Here is an 18,904-nt window from a genome sequence, read left to right as displayed (position 1 = left end):
TTTTGGTGGTCATGGGGCTTGAACGCTGGGCCTGAGTGCTGTCCCTCAGCTCTTCAGCTCAAGGCTAGTGCTGTATCACTTGAGCTACAGTGCCACTTCTGGTTTTCTGGTGGTTTATTGGAGACAAGCGTTTCACGGATTTTCCTGCCTGGGCTGGCTTTGAACTGTGATCCTCAGATCTCAGCTCCTGAGTAGCTAGGATTATAGGCATGAGCCACCGGCGCCTGGCTGAGTGCTTGCCTTGCATGCATGTGGCCTTGGGTATGATTCCTTAGCACCACATAAGTAGAAAAAGCCTTTCAGTAAACATTTCTCGCATAAAAAATTTAGCAAAGCCGGGTGCTGGTGGCTCACACATGTAATCCTAGCTATTGAAGAGGCTGAGATCTGAGGATCTCAGTTTGAGGTCAGCCCAGCCAGAAAAGGCCATGAATTAAGCACCAAAAAGCTGAAAATAAAGCTCAAGTGTTAGAACACTAGCCTTGAGGAAAGAAATTCAGGGACAGTGCCCAGCCCCTGAGTTTAAGACCCAAGACTGGCTTAAAACAAACAAAAACACTACCACATACTAAAACTTTGAAGTGACAGTAACGTTCAGAGGTGCTATTAGGAAAAGAAAGTTGGATATTAGAATTGAATATTAAGGCCAAATACAGGTACTGGTCTATTCCAGGAAGTTTACATATAACCTAGTGACATTTCAATTAGAAAGGAGAGGAAGGATGACTGCGTATCCCATTTGGTGGCGAGTAGGGAGAAAAAGAAGTTAGATTCCTACCTACCTTAATCATACTCTAAAATATCAAAACAAATCCCAGATTGGTTAAAATTTTAATGTCACAAGCAAAATCACCTAAAAACCAAAAGTACTTTGGAAAGTTGACTAAAGGATTAAACATTTATAGAACTGGGCATTGGTGGGCTGGGAAGTTGGCTCAGTGGTAGAGCGCTTGCCTTGCATGCTTGAGGCCCTGGGTTAGATTCCTCAGTACCACATAAGCAAAAAGAAAGAAGCCGGAAGTGGCGCTGTGGCTCAAGTGGCAGAGCTCTAGCCTTGAGCTGAAGAGCTGAGGGACATCGCCCAAGCCGAGTTCAAGCCCCACGACTGGACCCCAAAAAAAAAAAAAAAAAAAAAGAACTGGACATTGGTGACTCACACATGATAATGTTTAAAGTAGGGAATGAGCATAAATTTTCATTATACTGTGTCTCTTCTATTTTGTTTGAAATTTCTAATTATAAAAATAGTTAATGACCATGAAATTTGAGGCTTAAAGTAGATTATAACTGTCCTATATAACCTGCTCAACAAAATAATTAGTCACGATTTCCATGCTCATCAAAATGATTAGTTATTAATTTATTTCATATCAGGGTATAAATTTGAACTTATAAAAAATGTGCAATGTCAGATACTGGTGGCTCATGCTTATAATCCTAGCTATACAGAAGGCTAAGATCTGGAACATTACAGTTCGAAGCCAGCCCAGGCAGGAAAGTCCTCAAGACTCTGTTTCCAAGTTACCAGCAAAAAACAGATCTTGAAATATGGTTCAACTGTTAGAGTACCAGCTGTGAACAAGGCTGAGTGTGTTCAAGGCCTTAAGTTCAAAATTCTAGTACCATCAGAATTTTTAAAAAGCCACTTTTTGGCAGAACTGGAATTTGAATTCAGGTCCTAATGCATGTGAGACAAGTACGTTACCATTAAAGCCACTTTTCCAGCCCCCTAAACACTGCATTTATATATTTATTTCTAGGTAAGTTTTATTTGTGTAAATCCTTGTATTGCTAAATTTTTTTGAAAATTTTAAACTTTACTCTCACCTATGTGGAGCATCTTCTGTTACAAATACCATGTTTATATTTATTATTTTGTGTATGTATTTGCTAGTCCTAGGATACTGTCTGTGAGCTTTTGTACTCAAGGCTCTGTCACTTGAGCCATAGCACTTACAGTTTTTGGGTGGGTTATTTGGAGATAAGAGTCTCATAGACTTTCCTGCCCTAGCTAGCTTTGAACCATGATCCTCAGATCTCAGCCTGGGATTATAGTAGCTGGGATTACAGCTATGAACCACTGGTGCCTGGCTTATATTTACCTTTTATTCTTGTGTAAAATAAAAGGTTTAGATTCAGTTATATACTGTCACTTCAACCTTGAAGGATCTAGAGATACAAAATGATTTATTTGGTATTAAGTGCATTTAGTAACAAGATTTCTGTCAAACCAGGACCCTTTCCATAGCAGTCTAATGTTCATCTTTATTCTGGAAATGTAAGAATTACAAATTAATTGGTTTTCATCCAGAGTATGATCTATATTTTACTTATCTCCAGCTCCTTGCAAAAGGTTGGGGTCTTTTATGGTGGTTGTTTTGTGTGTGTGTGTGTGTGTGTGTGTGTGTGCGTGCGTGCGTGCGTGCGTGCGTGCGTGTGTGTGTGTGTGTGTCAGTATCTGTGTGTATATGCTTGTGCTGGTACTGGTGCTTAAACTTGAGACCTCAAACCCTTGGTTAGCTATTTTGTTCAAAGCTTGTAGTATACTACTTGAATCAAATCCCTACTTCCAGCCTTTTGCTGGTTGATTAGAAATAAGAACCTCTCAGATTTATCTGCCTGGGCTCAGCTTTCTGAGTAGCTTAGATTACAGGTGTAAGCCACTAGCATTTGGCTATAAAAGTTATTATTTTTTTATTTTTTATTTTTGTCGGTTGGTGGGCCTGAACTTTGGGCCTGGCCACTGTCCCTCAGCTCTTCAGCTCAAGGCTAGTGCTCTACCACTTGAGCCACTGCTCCATTTCCAGCCTTTTCTGCTTATGTGGTGCTGGGGAATCGAACCCAGGGCCTCATGCATGAAAGGCAAGTACTCTACCACTGAGCCAGGTTTCCAGCCCAAAAGTTATTTTTAAATAAAATTAGGCACTTACTTAATAGCCAGATTCAGTACTGTTTCATATGTTCACAAAAATTATACATAATTTGTGTGCATATAAACTTAGAGTATGAAGTGATGCATCTTGCTTCAGCTAGTAATATATGAATTTCAGAGCAACGTATATATTGTAGCTAATTTTTCTTTGTATGTGTTCAGTTGAAGCTTCCTGTCATAATGAGGATGAAACCATTGAAACGATTGAGGCTGCTGAGGCACTCCTCAATATGGATTCTCCTGGCCCTGTGCTGGATGAAAAAAGAAGTAAGTGGTTGAATCACTCATAGTATGTACTTTGTGAATTATTCTTGCCATTTCTCTCTCCATTAAATGGTAAATATCAAAACTATGGTTATATTTTTGAGTTTCTAAGCACATTTTATAGGACATTATTAGTTGAGTCACCTGTGGTAAAATCTTCAAAGAAAACGTTTTTTGGGGAGGTACTGATACTGGGTCTTGAACTCTGAGCCTTTCACTCTTGCTTAGCTTTTTTGCTCAAGCTGGCATTTCACCACTTGAGCCACATCTTCATTTCTGGATTTTTACTGGTTAATTGGAGAAAAACGTTGCTTGGATTTCTCTGCCAGGCTGGGCTCAAACCAGGCTCCTCAGATCTCAGTTTCTTGAATAGCTAGGATTACGTGAATGAGCCGCCAGTGCCTAGAATAGAAAACTCTGTACTTTGGGGACTGAAGCCTTCAGGAGCAAAAAAGTAATACATTAATTGTCACACATTACACTGATAAATTTCCTCTCTTAACTCCATTGGTGAAAATATTAAAGTTTTTGAAACCAGGCTATTATAATTTAGCCATCTCTATAGATAAGCATAATTGAACAGATAAAAATCCATTGATTACTTTTAATTTTTAAAAAAAGTTTATTGTTAGGGCTGGGAAGGTGACTCAGTGGTAGAGCGCTTGCCTTGCATGCATGAGGCCCTGGGTTCCATTCCTCAGCACCACATAAGCAGAAAAAAAAGCCGGAAGTGGCACTGTGGCTCAAGTGGTAGAGTGCTAGCCTTGAGGTGAAGAGCTGAGGGACAGCACCCAGGCCCAGAGTTCAGGCCCCACGACCGGACCCCCCCCAAAAAAAAGTTTATTGTTATTATAAAGATGATGTACAGAGGGTTACAGTTTTAATGTAATAAAATTTATTGCTGTGATATTGATACATATTTTAAAATCCATGTTCGCCTTTGGGCTTTTCTGACAAGGACTTAAACTCATAAAATTACTAAATCATTGCAAAATATTTGCTATATGCCTAGTAGCATACAGCAATAAAGGATGTACAAATTTTTAGGCAATAACAGGATAATACAAATGAATAATGTTTGTCTTTTCCTCTATGTTTAATATTTTAAGTTAGTTACTTATGTGAATAATTGTAAAGGCCAAAAATAATGACATGGAGAGTAATAGCAAAGTGTTCTGGAATGCTCTAGATGAGAACAAGAGAGATAGGCATTAAGAGGGATAGGCATTAAGAGGGAGTGCTTAGCTTGAGTTATAAATGATAAATAAGCTTCACTAGATAGAAGAGTCAGGAAAGAGTACTCTAGCTAGAGGGAATAGATCAACAGACACAGACTTGTGAAAAAACAAAAAATTTAAGAGGAACATGGCTTGTTGTACCTGAAGTAAAAGCTTTATGGTGAGTGGAAAATGAGATTAGAAAGGTATATTACATTGTCGAAGCTGTGAAAGCATATTACAAAGTTTGCATTGTTCTTAAATTTTTTTTCTTAGTAAATTATAGGAAGAGATTTTTTTTCCTATAATTTTTCCTTTAATTTTATGTAGAGGGATACTTTGGTCAGGCTTTAGAAGATAACTCCAAAGCCAGATGCCTGTGGCTCCAGCCTATGAAACTAGCCAATTGGGAGGCTGAGATTAGGAAGATCAAAGTTTAAGACCAGGCTGGGCAGAAACGTTTGAGAGACTTTCTCAGCCCATAACTATACCACAGTGATTTGCCTCTGACATTCCAAGCTCCAAGCTACTTAAGTGGGAGGTTGAAATTGGGAAGGTAGAAGTTCCAGGATAGAATTTCTGCAGAAGGATACTAAACATGGTGGTTGCACGCCTGTGAACCCAGCAACTACAGGAATTCTGTAGTTCAATCACAATTCAGGTGGATCACAATTAAAGTATATGCTAGGGCACTAAAGGTGAGACCCTGTTTTATATACAATGAGGGGGTAGGACTGGAAGGTGTGGCTCAGCAGTAGTATAATAGCCTACCAGTGCAAAGCTCTTAACACTAAATAAAAAAAGTAAACTAAAAGAAGATAATGCTAACATAGAGATGAAATATTGGTGATAAGAACAAAAGAAAAATAATGATATAGTCCAGACAAGCCTGGACTGATTTAGGGTTCTTGATATAGGACAGAGAAAACAAAAAGAGAATACAGGTTTTCAATTTCTACTCATATCTTCATAGAATTAGGAAACTCTTTTCATTTCTAATACACTGTTGATTGTAATTTTTATTCTATTTCCATTAGCTAATAACATATTTAGTCATTCTGAAGATGACATTGTTGCTCCAATCACCCATGTATCCGTCACATTAGATGGGATTCCTGAAGTGATGGAAACTCAACAGGTGCAAGAGACATATGCAGATTCACCAGGAGCCTCATCCCCAGAACAGCCTAAAAGAAAGAAAGGTGGGTAGTTAATTTGTTTAGGTCAAATAATCAAGTCTTGATGTGAAATCCAAATATTTTTATTCAAGCCTATATCTACATCAATTAAAACATGTAAGAAAAAATTGAGGGCATAAAACAAATTAAAACAGTATTTCATATTATAGCCATTAAAATTATATTACACATTTAAAATATAAAAAAATACATGTCAGAAGCAGGTGCTGGTGGCTCATACCTGAATTCTAGCTACTCAGGTAGCTGAGATCTGGGGATTGTGGTTCGAAGCCAGCCCAGGCAGGAAAGTCCATAAGAGTCCATAAGACTCTTTATCTCCAATAAACTACTCAAAAGCCAAAAGTGGTGCTGTGGCCAAAATGGTAGAACATTAGCATTGAGCACAAAGAGGGCTCAGGGACAACACCCAGGCACTGAGTTCAAGCCCCAGGACTGACAAAAAAGGGGGGAAAAAGATTTATGTCAGCTTTTGAAGTCTTCAAAGTTTTACCTAAACCCTTTCGTATAAGCTCAAAAAGAGGTTTGAGGATAAAAGCAGGTCAGAGTCCTTCCAAGGAATATAATTTGAAAGATGTCAGTCTACTAGTAATTCCTTAGATGAGGGGGGATTGGGTCAAAGGGGAGTGAGAATGTTGAAAGGGGAGACACTGATCAATATGCATTGTATTCATAAACTGCTTTGTTAAGTGGCAATGCCTTTGTACAACTATTTAACGATAATAAAAACCAGTTGCTTTGGAAATAGTTTCAGTTTCTTAAATTTTATAATGTATACTAAGTAGCCATTGTGCTACTGTGTTGAAATAAAAAGAAATTAAACCTATGTTCATAGACAAAACTATGCATGAAGGTTTTTAGAAGTCCTATTTGTAAATGTCTATAACTAGAAACAACCCAAATAGCCATCAACTTCTGATTAAATAGATGAATTTAGTATATCAATATATATACCTAATTGAGTAGTAAAATTAAAGTGTTGATACATGTAATGAAAATTCAATGAATCTAAACCCAGATGATAAAGAAATATGCTCTCATACAACCTTAGACACTGACTACTCTGTGACAACAGATGAGTCCTTGCAGATTGAGTAGTTTGGGAAAAGAGGTGGTGACTAAGTACAGAATGTTAATGCCCTCAGGCAGCAGGCTTGTCTTAAAAACAGGGAGCAAACTGTGGTTCTAGGTGAGTGGCAAAAGGTAGTCTCAAACAAGGTTTTTCAACAGTTCAGCAACTCAGATGAAGGCTGTCTGGATGGACTTTATAATTTAGTGATTCATAATGGATGACTATAAAGTTTGTTTGCTAAAAGAAATACAGAAAATGAGATGTTTAGGAATACATACAAAAATTACCATTTCATAAAAGCTTTGCCTCATAGATTCTCTAAATCTCTAAGTTTCTAATATTGCCAAATTAAGTGTATGAAGAAATATCTTTAATAGAAAAGTGGAAGTATGGCTCAAGTGGTAGAGCATCAGCCTTTAGTGGGAAAGCCAAGCAAGAATTGAAGGCTATAAGTTCAAATCCCACTTTTGGTACAAACAAAAGAAGGGGGGAAAATGAAAGAAAACATGTAGGAGACAAACACTTTAAATATTTTGAGGTGGGTGCTGGTGGCTCACTCCTGTAATCCTAGTTTATAAGAAGTCTGAGATCTGAGGACTGAAGGTTCTTCAATTAGCCACCAAAAAGCTGGAAGTGGGGCTGGGATGTAGCTCAGTGGCAAAGCGCTTGCCTAGTAAATGTAGCATTCTGGGTTCTACCCCAGAACCCCAAAAAACTGTAATTACAATTAAAAAAAAAAGCTAGAAATGGAAGTATAGTTACGACTCAAGTGGTAGAGCACCAGCCTTGAGCAAAAAAGCTAATGGACAGCACCTAATCCCTGAGTTCTAGCCCCAGTACTGGCACAAAAAGAAAATAATAAAGAAAAGGTAAAAGCCTCCTTGTTGCGTATTCAAAAGTTTATATATGTTACAGGCAGACAAACCAGTATAGCTAATTTTTAAGCCTGAGTTTTATCTTTGTGAAGAGTAGTCTCCATAATTTTAAGAAATTATGGTTACTTTATGTCAAAGACAAGACTATTGGAAATTTGAATTCATTTTAAAATATGAACTTATAGTATTATTTCTTACATAAATGTATTTGTGATCTGAATTACTTAATGTTCAATTTTTTGTAAGGGTTTGAACAAGAATCTTGTGCTTGTTAGTTAGGTACTCTATTATCTGAGTTATACACAAAGCACAGTTAATTTTTCAGCTTTTACTGGTGTTATTTTTCCTTTAGTAAATCGAATTTTGAGAAATTGGCTTGTATGACTTTTGGATTGAGTAGTGTGAGGAAGGAGGTGGTTACTTGAAATTTTGGATAAGTGACAACATAGCTAAATTGTTTTTTCTCTTTTAATTTTGATGACAAATACTTAGGCAGAGCTATTTTAATTACAGGGAGAAAAACTAAACCACCACGACCAGATTCGCCGGCTACTACTCCAAATATATCTGTGAAAAAGAAAAACAAAGATGGGAAGGGTAAGTGTTACTATAATTTACCTATAATAGAGGCCAAATAATACTCAAGCTTTATAGTGTCTTCATATAAGTTGAAACCGTATTTTTTTGATGTGTTGAAATAGAACTTACAGCTGCCATATAAGATAGCAATTTCTTTGAAGAGAATGATAAGTAGCTGAAGAAATCCACTTGAGATATTTTCACTTACTTGTCAAAATAATCCATTCTTCTATTCATGGATTGAGTTCTTGTAAGAGTTCAATCTTTAGAATTTCAGTTCATACATAGTTTTTGAAATTTCATTATCTTCTTAAGTATTGGTTAAATTTCATGTAAGTTGTTAATCTCTGGCTCTTATTTTTTTTTTTAAAGAATAAGTATTCAGAGGTTTTATACAAGTTGTTCATATTTTTTCTAAGTGATGGTTCTTAAAGAGGAAGGAAAACAAAGATCTCAGAAAGTGGTGTTGTGGGTCAAGTAGTAGAGTGATAGCTCTGAGCAAAAGTTGTTCAGGGACAGTGCCCAGGCACTGAGTTCCAGACCTACAACCGGCAAATGGTTTTGTCTTCAAGTCATCACTTATCTACGTGACAAAATTATCTTTATTCATATATCCTTTATTAGACCCTAAAAATTGACTACAGTATTTACAGTATCTTGTGATTTGTGTTTTGCTATGCTCTTTGTTGTTGTTGGTCATGGGGCTTGAACTCGGGGCCTGGGTGTTGTCCTGCCCTCTTTTGCTCAAGGCTAGTGCTCTAGCACTTTGAGCCACAGCATCACTTCTGGTTTTCTTGAGGTAAGTTGGAGATAAAAGTCTTATGGACTTCCCTGCCCAGGCTGGCTTTCAAGCTGTGAGTCTTAGATCTCAGTCTCCTGAGTAGCTAGGATTACAAATGTGAGCCACTAGCGCCTACTTTTCTGTGCTCTTTGTTATTTACTGTGCTCTTTTAAAGGAAAATTGATCACTTAAGAATAAATTGTTTTGTTTCAGGAAACACAATTTATCTTTGGGAGTTTTTATTGGCCCTTCTCCAGGATAAAGCTACCTGTCCTAAATATATCAAATGGACCCAGCGAGAAAAAGGCATTTTTAAATTGGTAGATTCTAAAGCAGTATCCAGGTTGTGGGGGAAACACAAAAACAAACCTGATATGAATTATGAAACCATGGGAAGAGCACTCAGGTATGTGCAGTTTTTGTTGTGTAAGATTATCATTTCCTAGATGTTGAAAAACTTTAGAAATTTAGTAAAGAAGTGAATTTTACTTTTTTTTCTTAGCAGTACTTAAGATTAAACTCAGGGCTCCACGTTCTCAGTCTGTTTTGTTTTAGTTTGTTTTCAGCTTAATTTGTTTGCTTACACTTTTTCTTTTTGTTATTATTGGTTGTGGGGCTTGAACTCTGGACCTGGGCGCTCTCCCTGAGCTCTTCAGCTCAAGGCTAGCGCTCTACCACTTGAGCCACAGCGCCACTTCCAGTTTTCAGAAGTTTCACTGCCCGGGCTGGCTTTTGAACCGTGATCCTCAGATCTCAGCCTCCTGAGTAGCTAGGATTATAGGCATAAGCCACCAGCCCCTGGCCTTCCTTACACTTTTGGTCTGGACCATTAGACCATGATCCTTTTACCTCCTTTTCCTCTTCTCCCCATCTCATCAGTTATTATATTAGACATGACATTTTTGAAGGAGAGTACCTTTTTTTTTTTTTTTAATGCCTGCCCTGGGGCTTGAACTCAGGGTCTGGGCAGTGTCCCTAAGCTTTTTTTGCTCAAGGCTAGTGTTCTACTACTTGAGCAACAGCTCTGCTTCCAGCTTTTTGGTGGCTAATTGGAGGTAAGTCTCATAGATTTTCCTACTCAGGCTGGCTTTGAACCACAATTCCCAGATGTCAGCCTCCTTAGTAGCTAGGATTAGAGGTGTGAGCTACCAGCGCCCAGCCACTTTTATTCTTAAAGTAACTTGTTTTTTCTGTGTCACCAGTATATACTATTTAAGAAAGGCTTTTTTTGTGTCTAAATGTATAAGTATATTCTGTATAACTTCCTACATTCTCACTTGTTTGAATACAAGTCTTAATGTTTTATGAGTAGGAAAAATTAATTTGTTGTCATCTTTTACTTAATTGATGTTTAATTGAATAACATCGATGAACTGTTTGCCTTAAATAGGTACTATTATCAGAGGGGTATTTTGGCCAAAGTGGAAGGTCAGCGCTTGGTGTATCAGTTTAAGGAAATGCCAAAAGACCTTATATATATAGATGAGGAGGATGCAAGTTCCAGCATAGAGTCTTCGGATCCATCCTTATCTTCAACAACCACTTCAAGTAGGAATCAAGCAAGCCGTTCAAGAGTATCTTCAAGTCCAGGTGTAAAAGGAGGAGCCACTTCAGTTCTAAAACCAGGGCATTCTAAAGTGGCAAAACCCAAAGATCCTGTGGAAATTGCACAGCCATCAGAAGTTGTGAGGACAGTGCAGCCCTCACAGTCTCCATATCCTACCCAGTTATTCCGGACTGTTCATGTTGTACAGCCAGTACAAGCTGTCTCAGAAGGAGAAGCAACCATAACCAGCACCATGCAGGAAGAAACTATTCCGAGTATTAGGTGAGAAAACCAAAGTGACTGATTCATATCACCATGTAATGTTTTTGACCAGAGCCATTATTTAAGTAGGTCAAGATTCAGAGGTAAAAACTTCAAGCTAGAACTCTTGTTGACAGATTGCTTAAGGAGCAATATTATGATATTCATCTGATAGTATCAAGGACTCTTTAGTTTTAAACTTGGACTGTATTTTATGTAATTTTATTGCTTTATTCCACTAAATGGATCACACAAAGAATGACTCAAATGGACAAAAAAAATACCAAAGGATAGTTGTAGATCATTTTTCAGATCACTAGAATCTATAAAAATTCAGCATAAATTGACATCCTATGATGTTTAGAATGCTTTGAGTTCTGAGAAATGTTATTTCTTGGGAAGCTTCTATTTTGAAAACTGTTCTACTGTTCAAACAAGTGTGGCTGAAGTGGTTAGTGCACCAGCCTAAAATTCAAACAGGTGTGGAAGTCAAGAATCTAAGGTCCTTTATTTTTATTTTTGTTGGTTGTGGGGCTTGAACGCTTGGCCTGGGTGTTGTCCCTGAGCTCTTCAGCTCAAGGCAAGCACTCTACCATTTGAGCCACAGCACTACTTTTGGTTTTCTGGTGTTAACTGGAGATAAAGAGTCTCATGGACTTTCCTGCCCAGGCTGGCTTTGAACTGTGATCCTCAGATCTCAGCCTCCTTAGTAGCTAGGATTATAGAGCCACCAGTGCCCTGCTCTAAGATCCTTTATTTTAGAGTTCAGTGTGCCAGAAGTTGGAAAAGTAATTTTTTATTTTTTATTCAGTAGATGCTGAATAATAAATTGACCAAGAAAATACTACCTGCTTTATGATTGGTCTTTTGTAGAAATTGAGACTGGGCTCACCTGATTTAGAGTGGGAACAAGGGAAGATGGTAGAAAATTAAGATGGATACTTGCAGTGCTCATGATTTTCCAGAATATGGACTTAACGTAGCATATTGGAGCCTTTCCAAAGACAATACAGTTGTATATCCAGGAATATAAATGCCAAGGTTTTGTCAGTTGCTCTTGATGTAAGTTAATATTACTTAAACCCAGTCTTCTTTGTGTAGCCAATTTTTAAAAAATGTGGTGCTGGGGACTGAATGGGTAGGACCTTTGTATGTTCTCGGTAAGTGATCTACCTCTGGGTTTCAGTCCCAACCCAAGTTTAAATGTTTTAAATTGTGAAAATCTTCAAATGATAACAAATGGAAATGTAGTCAGGCAGCCAGCTTTATTTGTATAGGTAGGAAGGAATTATGTGAAGAGAATGATTGTTGGCAGCTGAGTCTATGAAACTATGCAGTATGGATTTGGAAAGAGTTGAAAGAAGAAAACCAAACAAATCTAGAAAAATGTCTTGTAGAAATGTTTAGCATACTTAATCCAAAAAGCGGTCACTAGTGGAAAATGTCATACCTGGCCTCAAGTTTCAGGTCACAGGTCACAACCCATAGTTTATTAGTTATCTGCACATACTCCAGACCCAAAAAGCACAATCCAGAAACCTGAAACATCTGTTCCTAAGCAAGACCAGAATGAATGTTCAACCTCATTATCTGACGAGAAATGTATTATAAATGGGCAGAGTCCATGGAACTCTTGTACCTAGAAATGAAGATTCTGTTTACCAAGGACAGTTGGAAAACCACTGGGAGTATACCTCTGAACTTTGCTTTTAACTTCTGAATTGCACTGAGTCATGATTCAGTTCTATCTGTCTTGTAACATTAGTAATCCTCTGGTTTACAGGGACTAATTTAGTAGTAGTAATGTTTCTTTCATAAAGAATTCAGAGAGCCGGGTGCTGGTGGCTCATGCCTGTAATCCTAACTACTCAGGAGGCTGAGATCTGAGGATTGCGGGCAGGAAAGACTCCAATAAACCACCAGAAAACCTCAAGTGGTGTTGTAGCTCAAGTGGTAGAGCGCTTGCCTTGAGCTGAAGAGCTGAGGGACAGTGTGCAGGCCCAGAGTTCAAGCCCCACGACCGACCAAAAAAAGAAAAAAGAATTCAGAGAAAACAGTTGAGATCTGGATGTTATATTTTCAAATATTTAATATTTACAATTGCCATAACTACAAATTTCATTTGAACTGTTCAAATTAGACTGACTCATATAATTTATATACCTTTTTATTTAATTATGATCACATTACATAATCTGGATTTTCCATTAAAAGATTTCATTATATTGTAGCTTTATAACTAAAACTTGTGAAAATTTTTGGGTCTAGAAAACTGATAAAACGTCTGTTTATTTTTTTGCCAAAACTTGTCCTTAATTTTTTGCTCTTTTCTAGCATAAAACTTAATTACAGTAATCTTTTTTTTTGTTTAAATGTAGGGACTGTAAGATATTAAAATTGTCATAATTCTATTATATGTAAATTTTAAGACAACACAAGTTGAAAACAATTACATTAAATTTAGTCATTGTAATGGATAAACATCCTGGAAGAGTAAATATGCTGCCATGTGCCAATGGCTCCTGCCTGTAATTCTAGCTACCCAGGAGGCTGGGCCCTGAGGATCCTAGTTCAAAGCTAGTCTAGGCACCAAGAGACTCTTAATCTTCAATCAACCAACAAAAAGCCAGAAATGGAGCTGTGGCTCAAGTGGGGTACATTGAATAAAAGAGCTCAGTGTTAGAGCCCAGACCCTGAGTTCAAGCCCAAGGACTGATGCAAATACATGTGTGCACACATACAACCCAAAAGACAGATCCACTTTTAAATTCCTCATCTTCTTTCAAATAACTCATATATATAACTTTTTGCTAAGCATTTTGATATTCTTCTTTCTACTCATGTTAATATGTCATTATATACAAAACTATATGTCACTCAAATGGTATAACGCCTGAAAAGCTTTTTGTTGAGCCTCTATGTTTGAAGTTTCAAATGATGTAGAATATGTTAATTATAATACCACTTTTATTTGGTAATCTCAATAGGACTATTCAGGCTTCAACCCAAGTTCCAGTGGTCGTGTCTCCTGGTAATCAGCAATTACATACAGTAACACTCCAGACAGTGCCACTCACAACGGTTATAGCCAGCACAGATCCATCAGCAGGTGCTGGAGCTCAGAAATTTATTTTACAAGCCATTCCATCATCACAACCTATGACAGTACTGAAAGAAAATGTTATGCTACAGTCACAGAAGCCAAGTTCTCCTCCTTCAATTGTCCTTAGCCCTGCTCATGTACAGCAGGTTCTTACAAGCAATGTTCAATCCATTTGCAATGGAACCGTCAGTGTGGCTTCATCTCCATCCTTCAGTGCTACTTCTCCTGTGGTGACCTTTTCTCGAAGTTCACAAGTGGTTGCTCACCCACCTGGCACTGTAATAACTTCTGTCATCAAAGCTCAAGAAATAAAAACTCATATGAAAGAAGTGAAAAAGGAGGTTGAAGATGATTTGGAAGAATACACAGAGAAAACTGAGCAGCCACCACAGCCCTATGTGATGGTGGTATCCAGTTCAAATGGATTTACCTCTCAGGTAGCTATGAAGCAAAACGAACTCTTGGAACCCAACTCCTTTTAATATACCAAAAAAATTATGGATAATTTTTTAAAAATTGAACTCATTTTCAGTTGTCTGCAAACTATCTGATTAAACCTAAGATAAATCCAGAGAGATTCCTAATTTTATAACTGCTAAATTTCTAGTTAATTTTGACTTTGTTAGATGAGGGAGGAAAACCTAAGTGTTTCTTTATTCTCCAAATGTTTCTGAATTCAGTTTTGAAGGAACAGGCATTTTATACTACGAAGACATTCTTCTTGAGATTTTTTTTCAGTTGTTATAAGCATTTTTAGATTTTCTTTTCTAATTTTACATTGTATTAGCTTTTCTGGTTCTTTTGTAAATACAATACTTAAATACAAATCAACAGGAAATTTATGTAGGAACTATTTTCATTCCACTATTATACATTTTAGTCTTGGCTGTTTCAAGTGCAAGAAACTTATTTTATACTTTGTCAAAATTATGATGTCATTTAGATTGACTTTAGTTGGCCACTGTATGATTATATAAAATAACATTAAAAATTGGAATGTATCCTTGATACATATATCTGAAACTATTTCTGAAGAATGTGTGGGGAACCTTTTTTTTCTGCCAAGGGCCATTTTGATATTTATATCATCATCATCCTTGGCCCGTACAAAATTATCAGTATAAGCAGAGAGGGATTACAGGCAGTCCTGGGTTATGTCTCCTGTCTTGGAACAAATGATTTTGAGGCCTTACATGACCTGTAGGCTAGACATTTCCCATCCCTGTAAAAGCAATGGCCTTAGTGGCTTTTCTGCTAACTAGCTATGTAATCTTTTTTTTTTTTTTTTGAATCCAGTGGTGGGGCCTGAACTCTGGGCTCGGGCACTGTCCCTTAGCTCTTCAGCTCAAGGCTAGCGCTCTACCACTTGAGCCACAGCGCCACTTCCGGCTTTTTTTTTTTTTTGCTTATGTGGTGCTGAGGAATCAAACCCAGGGCCTCATGAATGCAAGGCAAGTGCTCTACCACTGAGCCACCTTCCCAGCCCCTAGCTATGTAATGTAAGGCAAGACATTTGATCTTTTGGGGCGTTAGTTCTTTCATAAAAAGAATTACATTGGACTACACAAAATTGATCTCCAGTTTGTTTCCTAGTTCTCACTTTTATGGTTCTAACACCTATATTTTAATATTATGTCAAAACATCAGATTATTTCCTAATGTAAATACAGGTAAAATACTGTAGAAAAATAAGCAACCCTCTTAAAATTCATTCTTAACTTTGTTTCTTAGTATTTTAGTCTACTGCGTACTGTGATCTATTAGTAAATTTACATTGATGAGTTCTAAATGATATATTGCTATACTGAGGAAGTCAAGGCTCCTTAGGGCCAAGAAAGGAATGTGAGTTTTGGGCTAATCTGGCTGAGTAGTCAGTTGTTATAAAAGCATAATTGCTTTATATTTTGGATCATTTTTTATTGAGGGTGAGTGGAGAGGGAAGTTGCGTACAAAAAATATATATTCAAGTTTCTGAAAGTTTTTAGATTACTTTTTCAACTGTAAATAATGTACATTTAATGTCACAAGAAAAATTGTTCTCTGAAAATTTTCTAGAATAGTCGAGAAATTTTTGTAGATGAAAAATCATTATGTTTAGAGGTCTAATGTTATATGTTTTCATGTTATAAAGTGAATTTGTATTTAAACAGAACTTTAAATTTTGGAATCCTCTAAACGTTTTTGTATCTTTATTATTAAATAAATCATGTAAAATTTCTCAATATTTCTGTTTGCAGGTAAATGTTTCTTAAGTGTGCACAGAATGTTGCTAAGATTTACAGTGCTACTAAATGTTCCTATGACAAAACTCCATTTGGTCAGAATAATTCTCTTTTCATTTGACCATGCTATCTTCAAGTTTCTGGACATAGCACAAAGACTGCTGAGGACTTAATCCATTTTCTGCTGCTATATCAAAAGTCTACAGACTGAGTAACTTATTTCTCAGGGTTGGGTGGCTCTGAAGTCTAATATCAAGATGCTGCCATTTTTCAAGAGCCTTCTTGCTCTCTCATTCCTTGACAGGACAGGAGAGCAATAGGTGACTGCTTTATGATAAATTTCCCGAAATAATGGCCATTATCCATCAGGTCATATTTCTTCTCTGTCCTCATAATCTAATCACCTCTTAAAGTTTTCATTGTTAAAGCAGCAATTAAATTTCAATGTATGTTTTAGATGGGACATTCAAACCATAGCAATCAAGCTCCAGAAATTAGAAATCAAAATATTCTCAGTAATAATTTGAAATTCATTTTTTCCTTTTCTTTCAAGAATAGGATTCTTTATGTAGTCTGGGCTGGCCTTGAACTCCTGAATGTTCTCCGCCTCAGCCTCCAAAGTGCTGGGACTAACGGTATGTATCACCACATCCAGCTTAAACATTCTTCAAATAACAAGTCTTCTAATTAGAAACCTTGGTAAGCTAATTACCAAACTTGTAAAACATGGCATGAATGAAATTAAAACCTATAAATTAATACCCCTATACTCAGTGAAAGTGATAGTTTCACTTACATATTAGGACATTAGTAAACACACAAAAAAATTTAAAGATGTATTTTAATGCAGTTCGACAAAACTTTTTAACTTGGTTAGTACTGTAGTTTTCTGTTATATAAATAGCAGTGAATATATAATAGCTCACTTGTGCTACAAAAAAACGAGGTAATTTTGGGGCCGGGGTTGGTGTGGTACTAGTGTTTGAACTTGGGGCCTCACACTTGGTATAGGTAGGTGTTTTACCACTTGAACCATGCTCCCAGCTCTTTCTTGCTTTTTTTCTCAAAGGATCTTTCTTTTTCTGAGACAGACTGGGATTGTGATCCACCTACATACATATGCCTCCTGAGTAGCTGGGGTCATGCGTGCCTTGCTGATTTGAGATGGGGCCTCAATAACTTCTTTGCTCAGGCTGGCCATACTCAAAGATATCTTTCTGTCTACCCCTAGAGTAACTGAGCTTACTATCTAGACTGTAATTTATAACAGCCAAATTTATTTGCTCACAGGTTTGGAGGTTTAGAAGTAAAAAATTAAGGGCTGGTAAGGTGGCTCAATGGTAGAGTGCTTGCCTTGAATGCATGATTCCTAGGTTTGATTCATCAGCACCACATATGCAGAAAAAGCCAGAAGTTGCAATGTGGTTCAAGTGGTAAAGCGCTAGCCTTGCGCTGAAGAGTTGAGGCACAGAGCTCAGGACCAGAGTTCAGGCCCCACGACCAACCAAAAGAAAAAAAAAGTAAAAAATTAAGATCTGGCAGGTTTAGCAGTCCTGTTTCCTAGATGGTGTCTTGAGCACCGCACATGACAACAAAGGTTTCAAAGAATTTAGTAGGGGAAATGAAAATATTTTCAAGAAATAGCATTGGGACAATTAGATATCCAGATGGGAGATAAACCACCTTTATCTCCAGTCATACCTTTCACAAAAGTTAATTCATCTAGAAGGACATATTTGCGCAGCTTTGGAATAGAGAAAGTCTTACTTATGACAGAAAAAAAGCACTGGCTCTGGGGCTGGGAAGGTGGTTCAGTGGTAGAGCACTTGCCTTCCATGCCAGAGGCCCTAGGTTTGATTCTTCAGCACCACATAGGCAAAAAGAAAAAAGCCAGAAGTGGCGCTGTGGCTCAAGTAGTAGAGCGCTAGCCTTGAGCTGCAGAGCTGAGGGACAGCGCCCAGGCCCAGAGTTCGGGCCCCATGACCGGACCCCCCCCCCAAAAAAAAAAACAAACACTGGCTATAAGATAAAGTACTTTGAAACAACACTGTATAAAAGGCTTCAGAGAATAAAGAGGAAACTGGGAGAGGGACAGCTGCAATAAATATACCTGACAAATGACTCATCTAGGCCAAATGAAGAGTTCTACTGTTAGCTGGTAAGATAACACTCTTAAAAATGATTAGGCAGGGCTAGGAATGTGGCTTCGTGGTAGAGTGCCTGCCTAGCATGCACAAAGCCCTGGATTCAATTCCTCTGCACCATATAAACAGACAAAGCTGGAAGTGGCACTGTGGCTCCAGTGGTAGAGCGCTAGCCTTGAGCAAAAAGAAGCCCAAGGACAGTGCTAAGGCCTTGAGTTCAAGCCCCAGGACTGGCAAAAAAACAATTATGCAAAGGATTTGAGTAGATTTTTACAGCCCTAACATTTTTACATTTGTGTCCTGTGTCTCTAAGCTGTAGTTCAGCTGAATACATCCATAGCAAAACTTAACCTTACAAATCTGTTTTTGCATTCATTTAATGGCGTAATGCCTTTCACCAACTGTGAAAACTAGAAACGAGTTATCTGTAAGCCCACATAGGTTTATCCCCAAAATTTCTGTCATTCATTTCCTTTCCCATTCCCCCCCCCCCGCCATCTTTCCCTGCAGTGATTTCATATTCATTGGTTTTACCTGTATTACAAATTATCTACCATGGCTATTTCTCCTTCATTCATTTACAGACACCACCAACCTAAAAAGTGAAAATTTGACTGTCACTGCCTTTTGAAATTAACAAAACCCTATGAGTTAACGCCATTGAGTAACATTTAACCACACCCAACCTTAAAATGACCTGGCATGCATTCTG

The 18,904-nt window shown here is 37.6% G+C and overlaps 1 protein-coding gene across 1 annotated transcript; it reads left to right on the top strand.

Annotated features, from left to right (window-relative positions):
- The first annotated feature begins 3,095 nt into the window (after positions 1-3,095).
- On the top strand, positions 3,096-14,852 carry Elf1 (E74-like factor 1 (ets domain transcription factor)). The gene is made up of 6 exons (XM_013010619.1): positions 3,096-3,199; positions 5,451-5,615; positions 8,070-8,153; positions 9,130-9,322; positions 10,307-10,744; positions 13,711-14,852. The coding sequence occupies exons 1-6, from the start codon at positions 3,163-3,165 to the stop codon at positions 14,306-14,308; spliced, it is 1,515 nt and encodes a 504-aa protein (XP_012866073.1). The 5' UTR covers positions 3,096-3,162; the 3' UTR covers positions 14,309-14,852.
- The last annotated feature ends 4,052 nt before the right edge of the window (positions 14,853-18,904 follow it).

Source organism: Dipodomys ordii, unplaced genomic scaffold (assembly GCF_000151885.1).
Source record: "Dipodomys ordii isolate 6190 unplaced genomic scaffold, Dord_2.0 Scaffold1, whole genome shotgun sequence".
Lineage (NCBI taxonomy): Eukaryota > Metazoa > Chordata > Mammalia > Rodentia > Heteromyidae > Dipodomys > Dipodomys ordii.
The sequence above is the reverse complement of the archived record's forward strand: the minus strand, read 5'-3'. Positions and strand labels throughout refer to the sequence as shown.